The sequence below is a fragment of the Leptopilina heterotoma genome, unplaced genomic scaffold, assembly GCF_015476425.1.
Source record: "Leptopilina heterotoma isolate Lh14 unplaced genomic scaffold, ASM1547642v1 Lhet_26, whole genome shotgun sequence".
In the NCBI taxonomy this organism is placed as follows: Eukaryota; Metazoa; Arthropoda; class Insecta; order Hymenoptera; family Figitidae; genus Leptopilina; species Leptopilina heterotoma.
In genome coordinates, this window is record NW_025110969.1 from 4420657 (window position 1) to 4435710 (window position 15054).

A 15054-nucleotide genomic window follows, 5' to 3' on the forward strand; every position below is an offset into this window, starting at 1 on the left:
CAACTTACTTAAAAAATGTTATCCGCAATTGATATAGAACAATTAATTAATTTCCATTTAATTAACCATTCACTTAAATTTATTTTCACTATACGGAGCGAAATTGACAATAAATTGAATTCACTTGACAAATTTCTACACCAAGAACACCTAGCTCCATCTCTCGAACAAACTTTTCACTTTCCTCAAATATGACAAATGTGGGGCTTTTGTCCAGTGGCGCAATTGATCCGTGGCGCATTTGACCGGTGGCGCATTTGTCCAGTGGCGCATTTGAGAACTTACCGGTATATGGATTCATCTCCTTATATTGCCTTCAGCATCTTTGGCTACCCTACCCTGCAAGCTTCTGTAGTAACTGTAGCAAACTATAGTTTGTTCCACTTATCACCTGTCATTATTTAAGTGAAATCTATTATTTACAATCAGGATATTTATTTTTTTAAAGCATCATATTTTAAAATTTTACAAAATCAAAATGTTAACAGTTAATGTTGATGCTGGTGATTCATTGAAAGCAGTTTTTACTTCATATGATCCATTAACAGTTTCTCAAATTTGGGATCAAATTGAACAAACAAATGTAAGTATATTTTATTTCTATTAAAATTCAACACTTATAATAACAATTCTAATTCTATTGATTTGCATAACAAGAACAAATTTTGAAATCTGGATATTATAAATAACGTCTTATTATTAAATATTGATAGGACATGAAATGCGCATATTTTGTAAACATAACCTAAATTGACAAAATTACAGGAATAGGAAATTTAATTATGAAATGATTTGGAGAGATTGTTAACTTTTTCCTTTAATAAATAATATTATTATTAATAGTTTTTTCTAGAAAAACAAAAATTCTAATACAAAACCTTCAATTTTTTCCATTTCTGACAATAATTTCTTTCTAAATAACTTAATTCTTGAAGTACTATCATAAAATTATTACTTAGAAATTATTTAATGAATAATTTTATTTATACATTTCAAAATTAATTGAATTTTAAAAGAGTTGCGTTTACAATTTTCATAAATAGATGAACTTCAAAAGATTTTAATTTGAAATTTTGTAAAATTTCAATTTTAAATGAATTTAATTAAAAATTTTAAAACACCTAGATTTAAAAAAAATTTTAATAACTAAAATTCTTCTGAAATTAGTTAAATTTTTAAATAAATAGGTAGGGGAGACTGGGGCGAAAAGTTAAATTTTGCATAAATGATTTTTTTTAGACAATATAATCCGCTTAGATGCAAATATTTATACATCAATATTGTAGGGCAACTTGTCCCCTACCACTTTCAATAAAAAAGTTTCTGATATTTTCGCATACAATACATGTTTTGTCCTTTTTTGAAAATTTTGTTTTTTTAACTTTTCGCCCCATGCTGGGGCGAAAAGTTAAATGGCTGGGGCAAAAAGTTAAATTATATTTTACTAAAAATATATTATATTATTATATTATTATATTATTATTATATTTTTACTAAAACTATTTTCTGATAGGTGTTAAGTAGTAGATAAGTTAAAGTATACGTAAACAAGTAATTTAGTTAATAAAAGATCTTTGTTTACTTAACAAAAGCTTTAGAATAGTTATAAAGTTAATAAATTGAAATTTCAAAAGAAAAAAATTTTTTTGGTTTATTTCACGTGAGCGGTCTTGTTTTTTGATAGAGTACTTGCCTAATGTCAAATAAATCATTTTTAAACAAATAAACCCAAAAAAACGAAAAATAAAAAAAATTTTTTTAATAACATGTAAAAATACATTTAACTTTTCGCCCCACCCATTATTTAACTTTTCGCCCCAGGGTGCGTTTTTGGCTTTAACAACAAATATAAAAAATCTGACTAAAGATATTTAGCAAATACCTTTATAGGTATCTCTTCAGGGGACCCAAATAATGAAGTAAAAAAATCGCGGTGAGAATAAATGCAAAAAATATACTTAAAAGTTGATATTTTCTTTTACGAAAAAATTTTCAAAAGTAGGGTGAAAAAAAATTTAAATATGGACACCACAAAAATTAGCAAAATGTCACATAACTCCAGACATTTATTTAGGGTGATAACACCCTTCTATAATTAAAATTGCAATGCTCTAACTATTTCTGTTCGAAAGATAATGAATTTTAACTGTTTTCACAATTTAACTTTTCGCCCCAGTCTCCCCTATATTTAATTGACTGTTAAAAATAATGGATTTATAGAAGAATTTTAATTAAAAACACTTAAAAAATGAATTTTAAAGTAATTACAAATGATTGCAGAAATGCAATTATTTTTCAAAAGTAGGGGAGAGTCTCCAGTTGTGAGACGGGTTTCATTTTTGACCCGTAAATTGTAAACGGGTAAACGAAATTGTTAATAAAATACACCGTTCGAAAGGTAACAGAAATACGCAACTTTTATTAAAAGAAAGTATAGTGTTTCGATGAACTCAAAAAGTTTTACGATACATTTTCCGAGCACATCGCTTTTTTCAAAAAAAAAAAATGTCTCCAGTTGTGAGACACTCATTAAAAATTGCTAAAATTTAATAAGTTTGACATAAAACGTTATGTTTAGTAGAAATAATTAAATATATTAATAATCTCTTATTATATTAAGTTGAAGAACGACCGACCGACCGACCGACCGACCCTAGCCGTATATATATGTATATCTTTTAAAAATAATATTAACACAAATGTATACATATTCACAATGTCACGCATGCGCAGTAGTGTTCTGTCAATGTTACGCATGCGCAGTAGTGTTCTGTCAATGTTACGCATGCGCAGTAGTGTTCTATCACTGTTACGCATGCGCAGTAGTGTTCTGTCAATATTACACATGCGCATTAGTGTTCTATCACTGTTACGCATGCGCAGTAGTGTTCTGTCAATATTACACATGCGCAGTAGTGTTCTGACAATATTACACATGCGCAGTAGTGTTCTATTAGTGCCACGCATGCGCAGTAGTGTTCTGTCAATATTACACATGCGCAGTAGTGTTCTGTCAATATTAGGCATGCGCAGTAGTGTTCTGTCAATATTAGGCATGCGCAGTAGTGTTCTGTCAATATTACGCATGCGCAGTAGTGTTCTTTAAATATCAGGCATGCGCAGTAGTGTTCTATGAATATCAGGCATGCGCAGTAGTGTTCTATCAATGTCAGGCATGCGCACTATTGTTCTATGAATGTCAGGCATGCACAGTAGTGTTCTATCAATGTGAGGAATGCGCAGTAGTGTTCTATGAATATCAGGCATGCGCAGTAGTGTTCTATGAATATCAAGCATGCGCGCATAACACCCACACATGTATACTCACACATATACACTAATCACATGTACATGTATACTCACACATGTTCATAAATTACATACACATGTATACTGCTCATATGCAGATATAAACTCCTACATATACACAAATCACATATATGTATAGATTTAATAAACGATTGATAATATAAATTGTTGAATTTTTTAAGGTTCGTTGATGCACGTAGTGTCTGTTGAAATTTTTTTAAATATACGTAAATACCTCACTCGCTAATGCTGCGCTGTCTGTGTTGTAATGGAACTTATTTATTTACTTGTGTATTTACTTATTTATTTCAGGGTTGCCACAAGACATCGATTTTAAAATTCCATGACTTTTCCAGGTTTTCCAGACCATTTCTTAAAAAATTCCAAACCAGAAATAAAATTGTTTTGGTATGTTTTTAGCTAATTACGACAAAAAGTATAAAATCCTTTAAGTAAATTGTTAACAAAATAAGTTATTAATTTTTAATTTCATTATTAACAAAAAATTAAGTAGGTTATTTGAGATACGCTCCGAAGAAAGATGAGGAGCAAATCTTTTTAAATTTAAAAATTTAGTTAAGTTTAGAATTTTTCACAATTATTAAACCAGTATTTTAAAAAGCATTTTAATAACATTTTATGAAACTGAAGTTACCTACGTTTATTCAATGACAATTTTTTCTTTGCTAATTATTTATTTTAATGTTAGAAGCCTTTTAAAAAATTTTAAAAGATCGAAGTCGGGGAAATTATTAATTTTGATTTTTTACACAGATTTTCGAAAAATCCATATATTATTTAAACAAAATTATTATTTCCTCACCTCATAAGCAATTTTTTCTTTTACAAATTATTTATTTTAATGTGACAAGTCATTTAAAAAAATTGTAAGAGGATCTAAGGAAGGCAAGGAAATTAGTGATTTTTAATTATTTTTTCGTAGATTTTCCAAATATCCCGAAATTTTAACTAAATTATTATTTCCTTGCTTCAGAAGCAATTTTTTTCGATTGCAATTTTTTAAAGGGCTTCTTACATTAAAAAACAATTAGCAAAAGAAAAAATTTTCATTGCATAAAAGTTGGTAGCTTCAGTTTCATAACATTTTGGGGTTTCTAAAATGTATTAATTTAAAAATTATTTAAATTAAGATAGAGACCAAAAGAAACTAAAATTTAGAAATGCCATATTGATTTCAATTGTAAGCACTAAATTTAAAATCAAAAAGTTGTATGTCAACTTGAAAACTTGAAATTTTTACGACTCAAACACAAAAAATTGAGCTTTTAGTATCAGGCTTTATAAAATTCCCTGACAATTCCAGATTTTTCAGGTTTTCCATGACTGAAAAAAAATTCCATGACAATTCCGGGTTTCCCAGGTTTTCCAGGTCCGTGGCAACCCTGTATTTGTTTGGCAGACATCAACAATAATTTTTTAAATGGATAATCAGTGAAAAATGACTTATATTTCTGTAAGTTAGTGTTTCACTTCGATCCGCGAATTTCATTTTTTCGAGCGATTATTTGGTTATCGTCTTTGGTTTTCAAACGATCATCTTGTTTATTCTTTTGTTAATTGTCAAATCGTATCGTCTAATTTTCTAATTGTCATCGACCGAACTTCTCGACTGCTTCTCGACTTTCCCATAACTGACAACTAAAAATAATACAATAATAACCTATTTTTTGAAAAAAATCGATATCCAAAAACATTTAAATTCTTTTTTATTAATTCTATTAAAAACTAAAATTAAATTCATTTTAGTGAATTAAAATTATTATATCAAGTTAAAAATTAATTCAAGGTGTCTAGTGAATTATTATTTTTAAATTCCCGGACCAAAAATAAATATTCCCGGATTGATTTTTTAAAACAGCAATTACTATAAAATTTAAATATTAATACTTTTAATAAAGAAATTTTTAAGAAAATCAATTTTAAAAAGTCAATAGACATCTTTATTTAGAGAAATATATATAATATTACTTGTTATATATTACTTAATAAATCTATAACATTGTAATAGTTGGATCTAAATTTAAAATTAACCTACTTTTTTATTTTTCTATTAGTTGGGCTTTTTTGCGGAGTATTATTATTATTTTTAATTGTGTATTTAAATAATAAAAATTAAAAATAATTATTTTTAATTTTTATTATTAAAAAAAAAAAGTTGTCTGTTCATTGAACAAGACCTACATGTCTTATAGTATTTTGGCCCCCTGAATACGAATATGAAGTCAGAATTGCTCCATCACCCTCTGTTTTCTTTTAAATCGAAAAAACTACCCTTAAGTCTAAAATTCAAGAATTAAAGTAAAAAAAAATAAAAACACGGCTTTCTTCGGAGTAGAAGAATATATTTATGCGTTTTCTTCTTTCAACAACTCAAATAATGTCAAAATTGCTCCACCACTCCTACTTTTTTTTAAATCGAAGAAAGTACCCTTAAATCTAAAATTCAAGAACTAAAGTGAAAAAAAATGAAATAACCGGTTTTCTTCGGAGTAGAAGAATATATTTATGCGTTTTCTTCTTTCAACAACAAATAATGATAAATTAACTCTGATTCTGCTTTTTAGTTATGAGAACAAAAATAAAGGAACGTATGCTTTTGTCTAAAACTAATTGTTTTTATTGTTGTTAGTATACTCTGGGTTCATACTTAAAGGGGTAGTTTTTTCAATATAAATCAATAAGAGGGTGATGAAGCAATGCTGATGCTTTTTTAAAAAGTACATAAATATATTCTTCTACTTTGGAAAATACCTGTTATATCATTTTTTACTATAATTCTTGAATTTTAGATTTAAGGGCAGGGGGTGATGGAGCAATTTCGTCATTATTTCTAAATTGTTGAAAGAAAAAAACGCATAAATATATTTTTCGACTTCGCAAAAAAACTGGTTATTTCATTCTTTGACTTTAGTTCTTGAATTTTAGATTTAAGGGTAGTTTCTCCCATTTAAAAGAAACAGGGGTGGTGGAGCAATTTTGACATTATTTCTGAGAGGTTAAAGGAAGAAAACGCATAAATATATTCTTCTACTCCTAAGAAAACCGGTTATTTCATATTTTTTTACTTTAGTTCTTGAATTTTAGATTTAAGGGTAGTTTCTCCCATTTAAAAAAACAGGGGTGGTGGAGCAATTTTGACAATATTTCTGAGTGGTTGAAGGAAGAAAACGCATAAATATATTCTTCTACTTCGCAAAAAAGTGGTTATTTCATTCTTTGACTTTAGTTCTTGAATTTTAGATTTAAGGGTAGTTTCTCCTATTTAAAAAAACAGGGGTGGTGGAGCAATTTTGACATTATTTGAGTTGTTGAAAGAAGAAAACGCACAAATATATTCTTCTACTCCGAAGAAAGCCGTGTTTTTATTTTTTTTTACTTTAATTCTTGAATTTTAGACTTAAGGGTAGTTTTTTCGATTTAAAAAAAACAGAGGGTGCTGGAGCAATTCTGACTTCATATTCGTATTCAGGGGGCCAAAATACTATAAGACATGTAGGTCTTGTTCAATGAACAGACAACTTTTTTTTTGTGTGCCTGTGATTGTAATCATGCCTAAATTAAAAAAATTTAACATTTTTAGGTATAAAATAATTTTTTAATAAACATTAATAAAAATTTAGTTTTCTAAACATTATTCAAAAGTAGACGAAAGAACAAAGTTTTGTCCTCTTGATGTAATTTTTCTAAATTCAATAGATTAAGTTATAGATAATTAAAAATAAGTATACTTAGATTTCTTTGAATAATTTTTTAACACAATTAAATTTTTCAAATATGTCTACAATAGAAACCTTTTTGAATAGTTGAAATTGTGCAAAATTTAATTGAAAATAATTAATTTATTTCAAGTATTTTGTTACAATTTTTTGAAGAATTTTAATTGCAAATTTTGAAAATAATTGAATTACCAAAAATTTAAAAAAAATTTTTAAAGGTAAATTAGGATATAAGAATTATTTTAAGAAATTCAATTATTTTCGAAAAATAACATTATAATATTTTTAAAAACTAATATTATTAGAATTTTTTTATAGTAATTTTTTAAGATTTAATTATCTTCGAATAATGTAAATAAACATTTATGAAAATTTACTTCAATAAGACGAGCGAACATGACAGCTTGGTTATCAAAACAAAAAGAAAATCGTTTTTTGTTCGTTTCTCGGATCGTGTTGCTCGAATGAAACACTACTGTAAGTGTAATTTTCAACTGACTTTTAGTAAAATTATTTGTTTGACAGAAATTTACAATATTAATAAATAAATCACAATAAAATAATAATCAGTGAAGAATGACTGATATTTTAGTACTTTTCAACTGATTTTCAGTAAAATTCCACTGATTATGAATCCAAAGTCACTTTTTAAAAATACAAAATGGCGAATCCAGGATAGCGGACGAAAATGAAAGGTTTAGTAAGAGAATACGTAAAAATAACATTTCGTATAATGTACAATGACATTTTTTGTAAATGTCACTTCATAATTTTTGTCTTATTACACAATGATTTTAAATAAAATAATTTATATTTTTATAAATATTAATAATTTTTTACATTTTCTAACCACTATAAGGTTTTAATTTTGTAAATGTTCAAATTCTGGTTTAGAAAGAAAAATTTATATTATTATACAACTATATTGTCTAGACTTGCAAAAACCCAAAGTCTAGACTTTGTTGTAACAATATTGTTACAATATATATTGTAACAATATTGGTGACGGTGACATGCGTAAGAATAGTGCAGTAAAAATTTCAAAAAAACACCCTGATCATTACCTACAGAAAATTCTATTAGTAAGAAAAGAATGGACGTATCTTCGCCCTTTTCTTACTAATTATTCAGAGAATCAGGCTAACATTCAAAATCTAACCTTCTAAGTTTAGTTATTTCAAAAAAATTATTTTATTGATGCAAATAAATATTTATTTTAATTAAAAACTATGCATTATTTAATCAAGTAATTTTTATAATTGATTTAAAGCAATATTTATTAAATTAAATTATTCTATTTAATTGACTTAAGTAATTTGTATTTGGTTTAAATAACTATTTAATAGATACCATAAATTAAAATATTTATGTCCAGTAAATATTTACTTAGTTCAAATAAAAAAAAAAAAATAAGTAAAAACTAATAAGTTTAAATACAACCGAACGAGCGTTAGCGAGTGAGGTATATGTTGCTAGTATATATTATTATATACTAAATAATAATATTTATTCGCCAAAATATGACTATCAAATAAACACAATTTAATAGCTTGAACAAGAGCATTAAAATTGATTTCTTCTGAATCAATTGACTTTTTTCCACTTGACATGCCCAAAAATACTAGAAAAAAAATCAAAACAACATTTAAATAGTATGCCTGCAAAGTCGTATTTTTTATGCTGCCCAGATGGGTGTTGACACCGTCTCACAACTGGTGATATGCTGTGTCTCACACCCAGAAATTGGCGCTATTTTGAAAAAGGAAAATTAAATTATTTTCAACCGTAGATTGGAACAATGCAATATTGCATCACAAAATATAAGGAAAACACTAAAAGAAAATGCATTACATTTACCTTTTCCAATTAATTAACTTGGAAAAAAAGTACTTTGTATTTATTGAAAAAACGCTTTTTAGTCGATTATCACACACAGTGTTGGTATTTAACAAAAACAGTTTATATATCCGCTTCGGCGTACACGAAAAAGTTGGCTCATATAAAAAGAAATGTTTTTATATAAACCAATCGGCTTTTTAATATTGCATGTTAAAAAAAATTGACTGTCTCACAACTGGAGGTGTCTCACAACTGGAGACTCTCCCCTAATAAAATTCTTCGCAGAAATTCAATTATATTACAAAATTTAAAGAAATTCTAGTCAAAATTTCAATTCTCTTTATAAATAATAAAATTCTTCTTCGAAATTCAATTATTTCAAAAAATTTTAATAAAATTCTTGGCAAAATTTCAATTATTTGCAAAAATTTTCCTAAATTCAATAATTTTCAATATCTACTATTTTAATAAAATTTTCCAAAAGCATTCTAACAGGCCTCGAACTGAGTACATAAATTAAGAAAAAGTACGTAATTTTGAATTTGGTACCTAAAAGTACGTAATTTTGACAAAAGGTCCGTAAAGTACGTAATTTTGACCATTTCGACTAAAAATCAAAATATGTATACAGATTGTGAATAAACATTTAGTTATGCCTTCTCTATTTTTATTCACATTCACTTTCCGATCAATCCGCTGACGGTGATCATTTTCAGAAACAGTGATTGGTCGAAAACAAAAGTCATATTTTGTTAATAAAGGGTTCATACCACTATTCATGCCTCAAAATTTAGCTTTTTTGTAGAATTTTTTTACGATCCATGTAAATTTTATTGATTTAGGTCTTTTATAGTTTAACAAAGACACTCTTTAACTATATAGAAAACGTCGTTTTATTAAAAAAAATATTGTTTAATTATTTAAAATTTAACAATAGAATACACAACATGAAAAAATGTGAATTGAGTTACTTATAATGTAAAAATTTACTGATTCAACTAGTAACTATGTAAAGCCTTTGTACGCGTTCAAATGTCACCTAAAATAATATATTTAAAGTGCTGAGATCTTTCTAAAATTTTACACAACATTTTTGAGATATTCTATACTTTCAAAATCCGTAAAAAAATTTAATTTTTTGAAGTTGACAAAGTGGTATGAACCCTTAAAGAATTTCAAAAACTTCTTAATTTACAGTTCTTAAGTAAAATTTTATCATAAGAACATATAAAATATTATTTCAATTTTAAGATTTTCTAAACTAATAAAAATATGTTGATTGAAATCCATGTAATTATTTAAACTATATCATTCTATTTTGCGATTTAAAGTTGGCACTTTAAATAAAAAATTACAAATTTTGGTACGTAAATTGGTCACTAATTTTTCCTTTTTTGGTACGTAAAGTACGTAATTTTCAATGCCAAAGGCAGTTCGAGGCCTGAAATTCTATTATTTAAAAAATTTTTTATTAAAATTCTACGCAAACGTTTAATTATTTTTATAAATAATAAAACTCATCGCAGAATTTCTATTATTTTTAGTACAATTTTTATAGAATACCTCGAAAAATGTAATTATTTTTAAAGATTTAATTAAAATTGAATTCTTGTAGAATTCTCTAATAGAAATTGATTTAAAAGTGAATTTTAGTTAAAATTTTACATAATAATCAAATATCAAAAGCATTATATCATAAATTTTTAGAAATAATTGAATTTTTGAAAGAGTTTCAAATTGAAATCTTTGAAAATCTTAATATTTTAGGTTTTTAACTAACAATTCTGTAGAATTAATTTTTTTTAAAAAGTTTAATTGAAATTATATTATATTATAAGTAATTGATTTAATGAAGAATTTTAGTTAAAAATTCTATAAAATAATTGAATTGAAATGATAACAATATTTTTGAAGAAATTACAGTAAAAATATTTCTTATAGTAGATAATAATGATCTTATCACTGGGTAAAATAAAAATTTCACAATAATTCCATTATTTACAAATTTTTTTCATAAATGTCTTCTCAATCATTCAATTAATTTCATAAATAATAAAATTTTTACAGGGATTCAATTATTTTCTTAAATAATAAAACGCATGGCAGAATTTTAATTATTTTTAATACAATTTTAATCGAAAAATTTAATTATTCTTAAAAATGTTATTAAAATTCCTCAAAAGAATTCAATTATTTAGAAATTTATTGATAAAATTCTTTATAAGAATTAAATTTTAAGAAAGGGTGCGTTCACAAATGAAAACGTGACATCATTTGTGAATGTTCACAAACATGCAATTATTTAATAAATTGTTTTTTTTATTTAAATAACTGAATTCTAGTAGAATTTTCTCATAAAAATTGATTTAAAATTGAATTTCAGTTAAATAAAATTCTTCTTAAGGATTCAATTATTTTCACAAACAATAAAACTCATCGCAGAATTTAAATTATTTTTAATACAATTTTAATCGAATTTCTCGAAAAATATAATTAATTTTTAAAAATTTTATTAAAATTCGTCGAAAGAATTCAATTATTTAAAAATTTGTTGATAAAATTCTTTATGGGAATTAAATTTTAAGAAATATTCAATTATTCATTAAATTATTTATTTTTGTATTCAAATAATTGAATTCTAGTAGAATTTTCGAGTAAAAATTGATTTAAAAATTAATATCAGTTAAAATCTTAGATAATAATTGAATATTAAAAGCAATATAGCGTGAATTTGTTAAAATAATTGAATTTTGAAATGAACTTTTTTGAAAAATTTTAATTGATTTTTTTATAGTATTTTAAGTCTTTATTTTTAATATTAATTAAATTAAAGAATTTATGAATAATTGAAATTTTGTAAAATTGAATATTGTAAACAAATGGATTTGAAAATTGTTAAAAACTTTTTCGAAAATTTTTAAAAATAAACGATTTAAAGAAGAATTTTAGTGTGTAAATAATAATAAATAATTATTGTATTGTTTGTAAATAATAAATAAATAGTAATAATAATAATATCTTGTAAATAATAATTGAATTGTAAATGATTTTATCACTCGGTCATCTTTAATTATTATAAAACATGAAGAAATCGATATCTTCATGTTTTATAGTTATGAAAAATTTAGTTTATAGTTTTAAGCAAAATGTTCTTTTATTTTACTCCGACTGGTTATATTTTTGTCAGTAATTGGTCCGTTTGAGCCCCGGTTATTTCACAAGAATATTTAAGTTAAGAATATAAAGTTTTGGAGATATGAATCTATTTTCACAATAATTTAATTTTTAATAAAGGAATATAGTTTATTGATATAATAAAAATATTATTTAATTAGTAAAATTATGTAATTTATTGATGATGTATTTGCGTTTTTTTCAGGGGACAATTTGTAAAGGAAATTTCTACATAATTTATAATGGACGTCTTACAAGTGATACTGACATTCTATGTAGTGGTTCTGCTATTGTCAAACCTAGATTTTTTGGAGGAAAAGGTGGATTCGGTTCTATGCTTCGAGCGATTGGGGCTCAAATTGAAAAGACGACGAATCGGGAAGCTTGTAGAGATCTCAGCGGTAGGCGACTACGTGACATCAATGAAGAGAAAAGGTTAAAAATATGGTTAGAGAAACAATCAAAAAGTAAAGATGAAGCTTCTGAACGGAAAAAGAGAAAACTTGATAAACTTTGTTCAGAGCCAAAACATGAATTCAAGGATCAGAAATACGATAATGAACGATCTGTTCTAACTGAAAGAGTTGCCGATGCCGTTGAGGAAGGTTTCAAAGCAGCTGCTTCTACGTCTAGACTTAAGAGACCCTCTGAAACTGAAAAAGCAATTAACAAAAAGAAAAAAATCACCTTGGGTTTTGGTTTAGATCTTGACTCCGATGAGTTAGAATCTTCTGAAGATGATATCAGAGAACCTCAAGAAGAGAAACAATCAGTTCAAGAAGTAAATAATGATTCTGATGATGAATCGGCCTGCAATGATAAAAAATCACAATTAATTGAAAATCCTGAGAAAAATGTAAGCCATGAAAAGTTAGAAATAATTACCAAGTCTGTTGAAAACGAAATGGAAGTTGATGAACGTAAAATGAATTCAAAGGAGGTAACTACAGTTGAAAAAACAGAGTCTATTGTAACTAATTAGTAATAACTTATCAAAATAGTAATTTTTCTAATTGTTATTATTAATTCTTCAGTAATGTACAATTGAATAATTAATGGAATTTATTTGTTCTGTTGTAAATAAATAAAATATTTTCAGTTTTTATTTATTTAAATTAATAAACAAACTGTAAAATCTATAGTAACTTATGAATTTTTTACAATATGTAGTAAGTAAATTTTACTAAAATATGTAATAGTGTAATAAAATTTTATATTAGTTTAATATTTTGTAAATAATTGTAAACACTATAGATTTATGTGTTATATTAAAACATTTCCTTGGTTCAACGTCTTGAGCAGTATTGTACACTAAAAATATAAATATATATAAATTAGGGCGGGGTTTGACCCACCAAATTTTTTTGATAAAGCTAGGTAGTTGAAATCCTGCGCAACTTCTGCTCCAATCTTGCGTTTACACGTAAGCCGAGCTATAAATCTTTTCTACTTAAAATATGATATTTTTGATGACAAGAAACCAAATAAAACGTCTCCCAAAATGCACAACTCATCAGGACGCTATCTAGGCAAACTTATTTTACTAAATTTAAGATAACTTTCTTTCCCGATCTAGAAATTGTTTCCCCGAAAAATATGTACTTTTTAATGCCAAAAGAAATCAATTAAAACGTTTCCCGAAAAGCACAACTCATCAGGGGCCAGGGTGGCCACTGACGTTTTCGCCATGGAGTAGTATAAGGAGACTTAACGGTCATGTATGATGTGAAAAGTGTGCCACCTTTTCGGTTTGGTTTGGTTTTGGTTATTGGCCTTTTAGTCCCCGAAGGTCAGGTAGCCATGTATTCAGTGCCACCTTTTCGTACTACAAGTCCTCTTGTCTTACTTTCCCGGACGTCACGCCCCTCGCGGATAAAAATTGTACTTCGGTTGTAAACAAGAACACATGACATAACCTACAGCAGTAAATTTTTGTAAATTTAAATAGTTGACAAATGCACTTCTCTTTTAATTAAAGAAGGACATAAATTGTCTTTCTTTAAACCAAGGGTTTGTTCTTTTAAATATTTGACTAATAACTTTAAATTGTAATTTGTTGAGTAATGAGAAGGCCTAGATACGGTTTGTTTTTTATTAAAATTTATTAAAATCTAGGCCTTTTCATTAATCAACAAATTAATTAATTCGGTCTAACAGAAATCACAAATTTAAATTGTAATATTTGTTGCTGCCATTTATTAAGAAAATAGTTATGAATATTGAAAGCAAATTGTTCCACAAAAAAAACAAAGAATTGCTGAGGAGTCATGTCATTTGTGAGTTGCATTTTAAAGAAATGCATTTAAATACACAAAGACTAATTATCTGTTACGATTTATGAAAATACCTACATAAATAATTTATGTAAACACTGAAAAACTTTTCAACTTTAAAAATATTCAATTTCTATTTAAACACATCGAGCATCTGACAGTAGCAGACGATATTTAGTTTACTTTTTCCCCGTTAGAGACACTACTGTCTAGGAGAGTAAAGAATCATGAATTGAAGTGAATTCGGTTATCTGCGCTCTAGAGTGCTCTAAAGGCCAACGCAGAATAGATCTGTAACCGGAACCGCAATCGTAAGCGTAACCGTAAGAATGAGTTAAAGAAGGATAGGTATATTGTTTATCCTTCTCTAACTCATTCTTACGCTTACGGTTACGATTGCGGTTCCAGTTACAGATCTATTCTGCGTTGGCCTTAAGAGTGCTCCTCGAAGGAGTAGTATATTTCGATTTAACAAATTTGCTATAGTCAAAGCATACAAAGAAGGTTAACAACATATTATTAAAAGAATTAAACTATTTAAATAAAAAATAAAAACTTTTAGTGATTTTAACCTTCTACTGTGAATTCGAGTCTTTATTGTTTTTCCTTATTAATAAAATCAGACTTTTGTCTGTACATTGCATAGAATTCAAAATTTATATTCTATTCCTTCTTTTTACACTCTAAAAAATGCGAAAATACTATTAAGAAAATTATGTGTG

The 15054-nt window shown here is 26.3% G+C and overlaps 1 protein-coding gene across 1 annotated transcript; it reads left to right on the forward strand.

Annotated features, from left to right (window-relative positions):
* Positions 1 to 340: 340 nt before the first annotated feature.
* LOC122503314 (replication stress response regulator SDE2) lies at positions 341 to 13284 on the forward strand. The gene is made up of 2 exons (XM_043613802.1): positions 341 to 583; positions 12265 to 13284. The coding sequence occupies exons 1-2, from the start codon at positions 479 to 481 to the stop codon at positions 13039 to 13041; spliced, it is 882 nt and encodes a 293-aa protein (XP_043469737.1). The 5' UTR covers positions 341 to 478; the 3' UTR covers positions 13042 to 13284.
* The last annotated feature ends 1770 nt before the right edge of the window (positions 13285 to 15054 follow it).